Source organism: Chinchilla lanigera, unplaced genomic scaffold (assembly GCF_000276665.1).
Source record: "Chinchilla lanigera isolate Chin_1 unplaced genomic scaffold, ChiLan1.0 scaffold00025, whole genome shotgun sequence".
Taxonomy (NCBI): domain Eukaryota; kingdom Metazoa; phylum Chordata; class Mammalia; order Rodentia; family Chinchillidae; genus Chinchilla; species Chinchilla lanigera.
Window position 1 is genome coordinate 23494646 of NW_004955426.1, and position 12104 is coordinate 23506749.

The following is a 12104-nucleotide window of genomic DNA, read 5'->3' on the forward strand; positions in this document are numbered from 1 at the left end:
CTCAGGCAACTGTAAATGAGACATAACAAGATATGAGGTCTCTGACCTATTGAAAGCAGACTTCAAGTCAAAAATTCAACGCTTGAAACCTGCCGCACTCACACCTAACCACCCGACATAACATTTGTAGTAAGTAACCAAGACTAGTCCTGTTCCCTTACTCCTTCCTCTTCCTACTCCAAACCTAGCCTCAATCTTGCAGCTTGTATATGAGGCAGAAAGATGAGCAACAAAGTGATGAAACCTAAGCTCCTCCACTCTACTTTTTATGTCTATAGTAGGCCTGTGTTCAGTGATGAAGGTGTTAAATTGAATGAGTGGAATTTTAATATTGTGTGAGCCTTGATATTTTATTACCTTGAAAAAGAAACAAATTTGTTCACTAACTGATAAGAAAAGCTAGGAGATATGCTCAACATTTCATCCAGGAGCAGGAAGAAAGGATCACACAGAACAGCTGGGAGGTGCTGCAGTGATAGAAGAATACTTTTTTATGCTTCAGAGTCCAGTTTCTTCAAAATAGTTACAGGCAGTGAAAATACCAAAAAATTTAAAAAGTAAATACATGTTTTCCAACACAATACAACTACTATAGTCATAAAGAGCCGGAGTCAATGACGCAAAGTTGAGAGGTAATACCTAATCACTATCATAAATGTGAGGGTGTCAATAATGATTATCTACAAGGTTTTGAGTCATGAAGTACTTGGTAATGTATTTATTATAAGTCTCCCTTCTCCGAAATCACTGATATTGGGAATAGACAAAGCTTTTCTATACACGGCCAGAGAGAATACTGCATCATATCTCTGTTTACCACTATTTAACTCTGACATTTTGAAAACAGCCATAGCTATAAATGAAAAAGTATGTTTATGTTTCAACAAAACTTTATAAACACTAAAATATAAATTTTGGGGGTGGGGGTATAGCTCAGTGGCTCAAGTGTCTGCCTGACAAGCGCAAGGTCCTGAGTTCAATTCCTGGTACCAAATAAATAAATAAATAAAATATAAATTTTATCATTGGTCACAAAATAGTCTTTTGATTTTTTTCCCAAATCATTTCAAAATACAACAATCACGCTTAGCAAGTCACACACAAAAAAGTAGTAGACTATATTTACCCTGGCTGTCAGTTTGCCCAAATCTGACTTAAAACCAATCTCAAGTATAAATTGCCTCAATAAAATAATTAACAGTAAATGGAAAGAAGAAAGACATTTGCACTTAACTAAAAATTTTAGAAATGATCAATCTAATTGACAGAAAATACTCTGAAGTGGTGTTCCTCTGAGCTATATAAAACAAGGCAATGAGTCACAGACGCTCTGTTATGGTCACACCAGCATCTACAGAAACCTTTTAAGTGTGGCTGAGTGTACAGTCTTATTGCAGCCCACTCTAACACCCTAAGAAGTTCACAGATACTCTAAAAGCTCTCTGAAAAATGAGATAAAAGATGGAAAGGAGATGAAAGAGAAGTTTTCTCCCTCCTTTCTTCAAACTGACTTACAAAAGTCATCTGTAAGATCTTCTGGGTTTCTTAGGGGAAGAGGTGCCTTTACTTCTTACAGACTCATCTCTTCGTCTGTGATTCAGCTCCATCATCTCCCTTGCCAGGGATCCATTTTATCAACTGTGCCCCTTTCCAACTGTGTCTCTGGCCTCATTAGGTATTTCCCCTTGCTCGAAATACATTCTCATCTCTATCTTCTTTAAAACAAAAGTATGGTTTACAGTCTGCCTACTTCTTGGCATAGCTTCTCACAACATATTGAAGGAAATTAAAAGCAGAGGAAGAACATGGACTTTGGGTTCAGAAAGAACTTAGTGCTTATGTTCTGCTATTTTCAAACTCTGTGACTTAGGATCAATTAGATTATTCTTTTCAGCCTCAACATTTTCATTCACAAATGAGTAATAATGTATTTTATAGGAGTACTATAAGAATTAAATGGAATCAACTTGAAAAGCACTTAAGTCCAATGGTAAGCAGTTCCTCTTCCTTTCTCTAATTAGAGCTGACTAGTGTTTACATTTTTACACCTTCTATACACTAAATACCTGTAACTACAATTCATACCTTTGCTGATCTGGTAAAACTGATCTAGTAAAATTCACAAATGACCTAATAATCCAGTTTAACAGCCTCTTTTCCAGTGTTCATCTTCTGAGGCTACACTGCCTTCTCCTTCCTGAATCTTCCTTTAATGACACTATTCTATCTGGTAACTTTTTCTCATTCTCCTTGTTCCGTTCTTTCCCTTATTAAGCCAGGGTGTTCTCTAAGGAAAATTTTTGTCTTCCCTTTTTTGTGCTCTTGACATTTTCCTTAGAGACCTTGTTCATTTCAGGTTTCAATTACTACCATATGACTGCCATTCTCCACACACACCTTAACTCCAGAACTGTATCCTCAAATATTTCTTGTTATACCATTACTTGGTCATCCCATAGTCAACATAGTTCAAGACCCAAAATTCATTAACTTCATACTGCAAATCACTTTTGCAATCATCTAATAATGATGACCCATTATGTATTCAATCATTCAATTAGAAATTTTCTAAGTCAGGTTGGACCCCTCATTCACTGTACAGAATCAGTTCACATTTTTTTTAAACACTACTCAAGACTGCACCCAGGACCTTAACACCGAGCTATAAGACCAGCCCATTTTTATTTCTCAGACAGGGTGAGTTGCTAAGTTTCCCAGGCTGAGCTCAAACTTCTGATCCTACTGCCCTAGCCTTCCAAAATGCTGAGATTACAGGTATACTCTCCTGGGGCTTCAGTTCACAAATTTTAATTGTGGCTCACCTTTTGTTTAAATACCTAGAAAGTGACTCTGCTTATCCAACCTTATTATCACTGAAGTTCGGGCCTTCATTGACTCTGGCTTATAAACAAACCAGTGTCAATATTGCTAGATTTTTCCTTTGATGAGCATACTTTCATCTATAGTGCAGCCTGTCATATTTCTAAATCCCAGTTCTGACTGTGATAACTCTTCAAAGACTTATAAAGATCCCCTAGTATATATAAAATTCCAAATCCCTCAGTATGATGGTCACTATGTTGTAAAACTGAATCTCTTAATATGATATACTGTGGCTTACAAACACCTCCATTGCCTAGCTCTAATTTATCATTGTAGCACCATTTTGCCATATCCACTTATTTCTGCCCTTGGAATGTGCCTTTCTCTAAAAAAAAAAAAAGTTTCAATAATCCATCCAGATTTCTATTCTTTCTTCTTGGAACACTATTCTTCCAATTTACTTGCCTACTTAATTCTTGAGACTATATCAAATATGAATTCTTCACTGAGCCTGTCCAACATTTCTTTTGGTAACCCCCAATGTAGAATCAATCATTCATTTCTCCTTAGCATTCCCTTACGCACTTGCACATGCCTTTGTTACACCACTTCTATTTAAACCTACTGTTTGAAAGCAGTGCAACAGATTTGCTAAATACTTTCTGAATAATGAAAGGCAATTAATTTTATTATGGTGATTGATCTAATTATTTTTTAAGAAATAAAGCTATTTTCAAACTCTGTGACCTAGGATCAATTAGATCATCAATTACTGAAAGAATTCATGCTTGAAATTATATCTTTTATTAAAAGTTTTAGTACATGTAGAAAGAATCTCATACAAAATATAGTTTAATACAGACAATACAAATAATTTATAACTAAATAAAGGTCAGGAAAGATCATAAATCATCTTAAATGATGGAAATCTAAAAATCATTTATATTGATATAAATTATTCTGAATATGGATTTTCAAGATGCCTTGACAATTTAAAAATGTTTAACAAAATAATGAAGCTACAGGGATAACCAGCTAAAGGGAAGCTAGGGAGCTGTCAGTATACTATCTGCAAAACTACTCTTTGTTTAGGTTTCCTACTACCTATGATAGCAAGTTTGTTCACAGATTTATATAAAGTAGCATCCTAAAATAAAGCTTAATTAGATGATGATACTTGCTTAAGCGCAACTGTTTTTAACCTTCCTTCATTTAAAACAATTATTTAGTTTTAGCACAAAAGAATCATGGAAAGTTGCAGTCTATGTACTGCACAGTATAGGAGACTCAAGAATAAAAGAAGTAATGGTAACAATAAATTATACTAGTAGAATATAAAATGACATTACTTGTAAAGCAAAATGTAATATAAATACTAGTAAGACATTATATAGAACTTAGGACCTGACAATATGAATGCTTGAGTATTTAATCTTATCAGTTTAAAACACTGAAGATGAGAGAAAATTTACCCTCTAAATCCATAATTCTATTTCCCAAGATAAAAACATATAAATTCAACATTACTCAACAGCAAGTTACCTTGTGCCACTTTTCCAGTTGTTTTGCTACATAACCTCTTTCATTCAGGTAGGAAAACCCTTTTGGAATGGACAGAAATCTGTGAATTAAAACACACCACAGTTCAAGAAAGTACAATGAAAAATGTTTAAAGAGCTAAAGCTTATGGCACTAAAAGACTTTAAGAGTAGTTGCCCTTTGCCCTTTAAAATGAAAAGGTCATCTATAATTTATTAAATTACAGTTATAAATAAATTTCTATAATCTTCCAAAAAAACTCATAAACCTGGTCCCCATAAAGAAAATGTCAATAGAAAGCATGAAACAAAGAAATGTAAAAATACAAAAACCCACATTTAAGAAGAACAGTGAGGGGACTGGGGATTTAGCTCAGCGGCACAGCGCCTGCCTGGCAAGCACAAGGTCATGAGTTCAATTCACTGTACCGGGAAACAAAACAAAACAAAAAAAAGAACAGTGAATAACTAAAAAGATGCGCAAGATTCTAAAACAGTCCTCCAGGTGCATACATTTTCCTGCAAATGACTCAAGTTTGTGTTTATGGCAGAGTAGTACTCCACTGTATATAAATGCTGCACTTTATTATCCATTCATCTATTGATGGACACAGTCTTCTTCACAGATTTACCTATTAAGAATTCTGCTGCTATAAACATGGGTGTATGTACCTATCAATGTAATATGATGTCTTTAACTTTTTGTGGAAGACACCTAGAAGGGGAATAGGGAAATACCTGTGTCAAGTGGAATTTCTATGTTCAGTTTCTTGAGGAATCTTATACTGCTTTCCACAGTGGCTAACACTAGTTTATATTCCCACCAACAATGTAGATTTCCTTTTCCCCACAGCCCTGCCAGTACTTCCTGTTATTTCATTTCTTGATGACAGCCATTCTTTCTAGAGTAAAGTAGAATCTCAGTGTTGTTTTAATCTACATTTTTCTAATAGCCAGAGACAGTGAACATTTTTACATGTATTAATTGGCCATCTGTATTTCTGAGACTTGTTTTTCCATTTCTGGTGCCTGTATTTTACCTGAGTCTTTTATCCTGGGGAATCTAATTTCATATGGTTTCTCTTCTATGAGAAACTAAAAATATAAATAAAGAGCAAAATAAAAAAGACAAATAATAGAAAATAGGGAGATAGATCGTTTGCAAAAAGGGAAAAACACCAAGAGATGGAGGGAGAGGAGAGAGAGGATAGGGACAAGGATGAAAATAAGAATTAAGATGTGTTATATACATGTACCAACTTCTTACAAGGAATGTAATCAAATGCAAACACGTACTAGAAAAACAAAAATGAAAGAAAAATAAGTCCAGTTTCAGAAGTTCCACAGTATATACTCTTTGATAGTGCTTCCTACTCAGGTTTGAACCCAGCTTTAATATAGAAAATAGAAAGAACACAACAAAAAATATAACCAGAAGAAAGTTGATTTAGAATTTACCTCAGGAGGAGAAGCAAACCCTTGTCTCCAAGATGGGATAAAGCTGGCTTCATTTGAATAAGAGCATGAAGATTGGCCTAGATGAAATAATTATTAGGTCAATTAACAACTGCACGAAGATAACACATCTTTTTTCCAAATTGCCTTTACTACATGTATTAGTTTCATGTATTGTCAATGAGAAGTGAACATTTTAATAAAAATTCATCCATAAATATTTCACTAATAAAGGAAGCATACCTTGTCTTCACAAGCTTCATCAAGAATATCCAGAGCTTCAGAAGAAATTGTTTTGTTTTTATCATGTAGCTGAGTCACTAGTAATTCAATTCCCCAATTATTAAAGAATTCAACATTAGCTCTCAACAATACCCTTAAATGTTTTGTCGCATACAACCTGCAGGCCTATAAAGATAAATGAAAATAGTGAGAAATCAAAAAACAAGTAAAACAAACCAAATTTCATCAAACACAGTCTATTTGAATTTATTTTGGGAAACTTCTGCTACTTGAAAAGGACAGCAGAACTGAAATAGATGGTCTACTTTTTGATAAAAATATTTACTTAGTACTAGTAAAATAAAATACTTTGCATCCAACAGTTTCTTTGTTTTGATAAACTATACAGATACTATATGGAGAATAGAAAGTAAAATTTTAAAGTCTAATTTCTATCCTATATTCTCCAGTTTCTGTCCTATATTCTCAAAATTTATAATTCTGCTTAGCCAAAAATTTACAAAGTATTGAATTAATTAGTAATAAAAGTACACTTTTATTGCACATGTGATACTCACATCAGTAGCTGCCGTTAGGATTTTTGAAAGGATGACTCTAGCTAATCCATCTCTGCTGTAGTCCAAGCTGGAAACAGTCAGTTTCAGCAAGTGATCTTGGTTTTTCAATGAGCAAAGATTAAGGAGACTAAAAAAAGAAAATGATAAAGGCTACTAGAAATGACTGCATGGATTATCATTAGTCCAACAAATCATTTTTTCCAGCTTTACTGAGATATAATTCACAAATGTTACTTATTCAAGGTTTGGAACATGATGAATTGATTAATGTATACCTTGTGAAATTATTACAATGAAATTAATTTACACATCTATCACTACCCAGTTAGCACTTTGTATGTGTATGATACAGTAGATATGAGACAACATTTTAACAAATATTTTAAAATTCCTAATATAAACAAACATTTCTGAAAGAAAACATTTAATGACAAAAACATAAAAAAGAATATGTAACATGGTAACTCTAAGTTTTTCAAAAATAAAACTTAGCAACAGATATGCACAGACTAAAAAACACAGCATATAACCAACCACCCTAAAAATAAAGTTTAAATATATATTCTAGCAGAATCAAGGGATGGATGCTCACCACTGAAAGACACTGCATTTTTCCAGCATTTTGACTCCATGAGGGTGGCAAGAAAGTGTTCCAATAAATAAAAAGTAGTGTTGACTAAGAGTAGTCAATAAACCATTATTGTGAAGATTTCTTTCTGGTTTCATTCCAGAGGAGACATTGAGCCACTGAACAATATCCTTTACTAGATCTTCTAAGTATCCTTGCCCATCCTATAATTAGAAAAATCAACTTTAATCAGGTACAAAAGAATGTAATAATGAGTTAATGATAATAAACACCAGTCACTGAGTACATGCTGTTTTTAATCTTATTCAATACAGTGCTACCTAGAGGTAGTCTTAGTCTCCATTTCCCAGAAGGCAAACCATATCTTCTAGCAGGTAGAAAACTTGCCCAAAGTATCATAACTAGCCAGGCGGGATTCACACCTAGGTCTGGGTTTATTTCCTATGAGTCCAAGTACAACCTATGCCTACTCAGAAATAAAAATAAAACAGACGGCTATAAAAGGGAGGAGAAGGAAGATAAATTTAATCTAAAAAAGTCTGCTTTGAAAATAGAGTGTTTACCTCTTCAGACTCAAGAAGAAATTCTGTAAACTGGCAACCAACAACTGTGAGCTGCTTAGACTTGGCAAAATCCAGATCCAGGTTGGCATATAATTTACTGCTGGGCTTGTAAAAATAAAGAAGTCTTCGTACAAATCTAATATCAAAATAAATTAACAATGTGAGAAACCAATTATTTTACAATCTTGTTCATAGGTTATGACAGGCTTTGAAATGTTCTGGATCTGAACCATTTGAGGGAAACGTTAAGTAATTTAGTAACAAATTTGGCACATCTCACAAAAAGAAAAAAGGGAAAAAAAATGTAAAGAATATATGGAGTAAGAATTTTATAGTGAGATGCTTAAAAGGGTAGTAGGAAAAATGATGACACAACACTCCACAACTAGAATGTAAAGCTGAATAAATAGAAGGTAAATTCAGACAGCTGAATTTATGGACATAATTTAGTATAATGATTTCTAAGCTTCCATTTAATTTAGTTCAATATAATTTCATGACCTATAATCTAATCCAAATAGAGGCAATTAGATCCAGGAATTAGGAAAACAAATTTGAAAAAGATATCATCTCTGTTCTCAAGGAGTATGAAAAGTCAGTAGTATGCTATTGTTTCAGTGCAATTTACAAGGTTTGTATATTTCTCAAAACTTGATATTAAGTTACATATTATGAAGAGATGAATACAATCAAAAAATGTTAATCACAGAAACTTCTCAAACATAAAGGCTCTGTATGAATGAATTCAGTACTATGGGTTGGTTAGCTGAATGTAAGCAGTAAAAACACACGAGTGTACCAGAGAACAACACAATAGCTTGAAGTGTTTTATATGCTCCTCAACATTAGCATGTTCTGACAACAATGTGGTTAAGGAGACTATTAATTAAGAATAGCTAACTTTCCAAAGTCAGATAGGAATGAAGGTCAAAGCTGTATATTAAAAATATAGATTTTTACTATGTCATCCTCTTAAGGTTAAATCCATTACACAGTTGATATTATCTCAGTTTAAGAAAGTTGTTATCTGTTATTTCACCTGATCCAAAACTAAACGCAGAATTACCTAGAAAAAGAATTAGCTGATGGGTTCTGACACATAAAAATGTATGTACATATATAAAGAAATATAAAAATGTACCCACTGAACGCTATTAAACTGAATGTATGTTTACAATTAAAACATCAATTATTATTTCTAGTAGGTATTAAGACATAATATAACCCAACTTTAAATTCTTTAAATTTAAATGCACAATAACTTTTACATACCTGTGCAACTGTTCATCTTTATAGTTTCTTAGGTTTACATTTGGCCACTAGAATAACAAAATATATTATGTATGAATTTATCAACTCCCAAGCATGTAACTGTAATACACTGTGATTAATAATAAAATGAAGACAAGCTGTTACCATCAAGTATTTTGTCATACCTTAAGAATGGTCCCTATAAGATTCCAATTCCACTCAAGATTTTCTTTATGTTGAAGGACTTGGCTATCCCTAAGGTTCATTAAAAGAGCTTCCTCTGTATCCTAAAAAACCGCCAGAAAGTAATACGGACAATTGAGGTAAACTGTCCTCACGTATGAAATCTAAAGTCAAATTTTAAAAATGGAAGAAGTTTTTTTTCAGTTACAGATAGATCATTAAAATTTTAAAATTTTACCAAGTTACAAAAACTCATTTCTAAGTTGCCTCGTCAGTATAAAACTAGGAAGCCAAGTAAAAATCTAAAGAAGAATACAGCTACAAAACTCAAACAAGTACATGTATACAAAATCTAGTGGTTAAGAATTAGGAAACTGCATGAATAAAAGATCGTGATTTCATGTTAGTACCTTAAGAACAAATATATCTTTCTGAACTCGAAGATACTGATCCCGTTTCTGATGCGTTGCAATTGCTTTCTGAATAATGTGATCTAAATGAAGGCTGTAAGGCTTAGGTCCTCGTTTCTTCATTTCATGGAAGCGTTTTAAACAGTTTAATGCTGCACTGGCTCGACTAGTAAGAAAAAATAATTTAAAAGTGATCATTCTGTTAAGTTATTGAAAGTTTAGATAAATTCAAGGATGGGGATTTTTACTGAAAAAAAAGTGCATTATTTTGTTAACTCTGAAAACAAGAAAAAGATCAAAGTATTGATTTCCATGAAGAAACATTGATTTTTCAGACTAAAATATCAACTTACTAATCTTTTTTGGCCCTTTTTGTGTACTTGCTTTAATAATTCCTTTCACAAGGTCAAAAATCTGTATTTCTTTTCCTATAAAATATTTAAATTTTTGCTTTTCATATGTAAATCCTAGTCCACTGAAACTGATTTTGTTTATGGTATAAGGTTGCAATATAATTTCACTATTCACCCATATAATTGTATGATCAACTGAACAACATTTTCTGCAGATATCTGTAACTACAAATTGTATCTTAAAAATTGTTTAATTTCTTCATGTACATAAAAGTACTGTTTTTAAAAATTTGGCAACCATCAATTCTGGTAAAAAGAATTTAAAATTTTGGGGTCCATTGAGATTGGCAAGTTCTTAATGTATCAGTAAAGAAGCTCACTGAGCGAAAGAAAAAACTGTTTTAAGATGACTATTCTGTTACTTGGGAGGTAAATGTATTCTTAATAAACTCAGAAACCTGGCACCCATAATCTGACCCAGAGGTTTGATCTATTAGGTTTTGAGAAGGACATTTCTCTATCATGAAACTTTTAATATAAAAGCTGAAGGCTATGGCTGATGTTAGCCCAGAGTCACAATAGCGATGTCCCCAATGCTCTCAGTTTACGGTAAATTGTAGTCTATTAAATAACAGCATTTTCATTGTCAGAAGCAAAATAATAGACCATTATTTACTTATAGTAAAGTTCATATATATTTTATTACAGTTAATTAAAAATTTGAGGAATATATTATAATTGCTAAGAAAAATCCATAGTTCTGAATAGCTCATAAACCGCATTTTGTTAATATCATCATAGAAAAAGTGGTCCACATATATAGATTTTTCTCACTATAATAGCCAAAAAAAAAAAAAAAAAAAAAAGCCTGGTGTGGTGCTGCACACCTGCTTCCCAACACTCTGAGAGACTGAGACAGGAAGAGGACAAGTTCAAGCCTAGCCTGGGAGACTTTGTGATTTAGTGAGGTGCTGTCTCAAAAGGGCCAGGGATAGAGTTCAATGGGAAGACCCAGGCTTCAATCCCCAGTAATGCAAAAAAAAAGAAAAAGAAATAAAAGAAACACATCACTCACACACACACAGAAATTCCTACTAGCACTTTCTATTTAGCTACCTTCCCTTTTATATAATTTATTACTAGCACTGAAATTTTAGTAGTGCCACTATTATACTGATGTATCTTTGCTTATAAATTTTATTTGCTTATAAACATCGGGTATACCTTCTTCAGTTTTAGGAATGTAATTTACTGCTATGTCTATCATATGGATTATTAAATCTCAACATTTTTAACTGTACAAGTTAAAATACACTGGTAGTCTTTTGTCTTTGAAAATCTGAAATTGACAGATATTTTTAAAAGGGTTTAAATTGCAGATAAGAATATAAAATAAATCCCAAAACTCTCAATCAACATTGTTAGAAATATGGTAAAAAGTCTGTATCGTTCACCCAACACATGAAAGAAAAACGTGATTTTACTCCACTAATAACTAGATATCATTTACTATTTTGAGAGCTATTAATTTTTCCTCTTACCTATAAAAATTGCCTAAAAGAGTTTCTAATCCAAGCAAAACCTATCTATACTACATTTTTTGCTTTTTTTTTTTTTTTAAAGAGAGGGCAATCTAATTGGGTCTTAAATATACTAAGCATAATGTTTCCTGGAGCTTTCTGATACTTACAGTCTCTTTTCCTTGGGAATATCAAAGGATGCAGCCATATTCATTAGGGTTGGTAAACAGTGCAAATGATGGCTGTGTGAATGAGGAAGAATTGTGTTTGCCTAAAATAAAATGTTAATATTTTGACTTTTTGAAAATAGCAATAGTTTACATTATACATCATTTGCAAATATAATATACTTAAGATCATTAGAAATGCAGGATTTTCCTGAAATTCACTCATTTTCCCCAAGGCATACATACTTATAACTTAATCTACTTTCAATAAGCATTAGATGTAACAAATATAAACATATATATACAAATTATAAACCAATAATTTTACGGATCTTTTATGATAATAATAAATTATCACGTTTAAGTGTTAACTAAAACAATTCTTAAGTGATAAAGAAGGACTACATGGCAAATCCTAACAGGACTAGATCTAATTTATGTTACAAACATTT

General features: G+C 32.6%; 1 protein-coding gene across 9 annotated transcripts in view; it reads right to left on the reverse strand.

Moving 5' to 3' along the window:
• Positions 1-12104, reverse strand: part of Rictor (RPTOR independent companion of MTOR, complex 2) — a 114476-nt gene that overhangs the window by 26534 nt on the left and 75838 nt on the right. For all 9 annotated transcript variants that reach the window (XM_013514949.1, XM_005386232.2, XM_013514945.1 and 6 more), the window contains 10 exons: positions 11656-11756; positions 9613-9778; positions 9205-9306; positions 9041-9087; positions 7769-7904; positions 7209-7408; positions 6617-6743; positions 6060-6224; positions 5820-5896; positions 4366-4444 (listed from right to left, as the gene is read on the reverse strand). In XM_013514949.1, the coding sequence (XP_013370403.1) occupies positions 4366-4444; positions 5820-5896; positions 6060-6224; positions 6617-6743; positions 7209-7408; positions 7769-7904; positions 9041-9087; positions 9205-9306; positions 9613-9778; positions 11656-11756 (1200 nt within the window). The remainder of the gene's footprint in view (positions 1-4365; positions 4445-5819; positions 5897-6059; positions 6225-6616; positions 6744-7208; positions 7409-7768; positions 7905-9040; positions 9088-9204; positions 9307-9612; positions 9779-11655; positions 11757-12104) is intronic.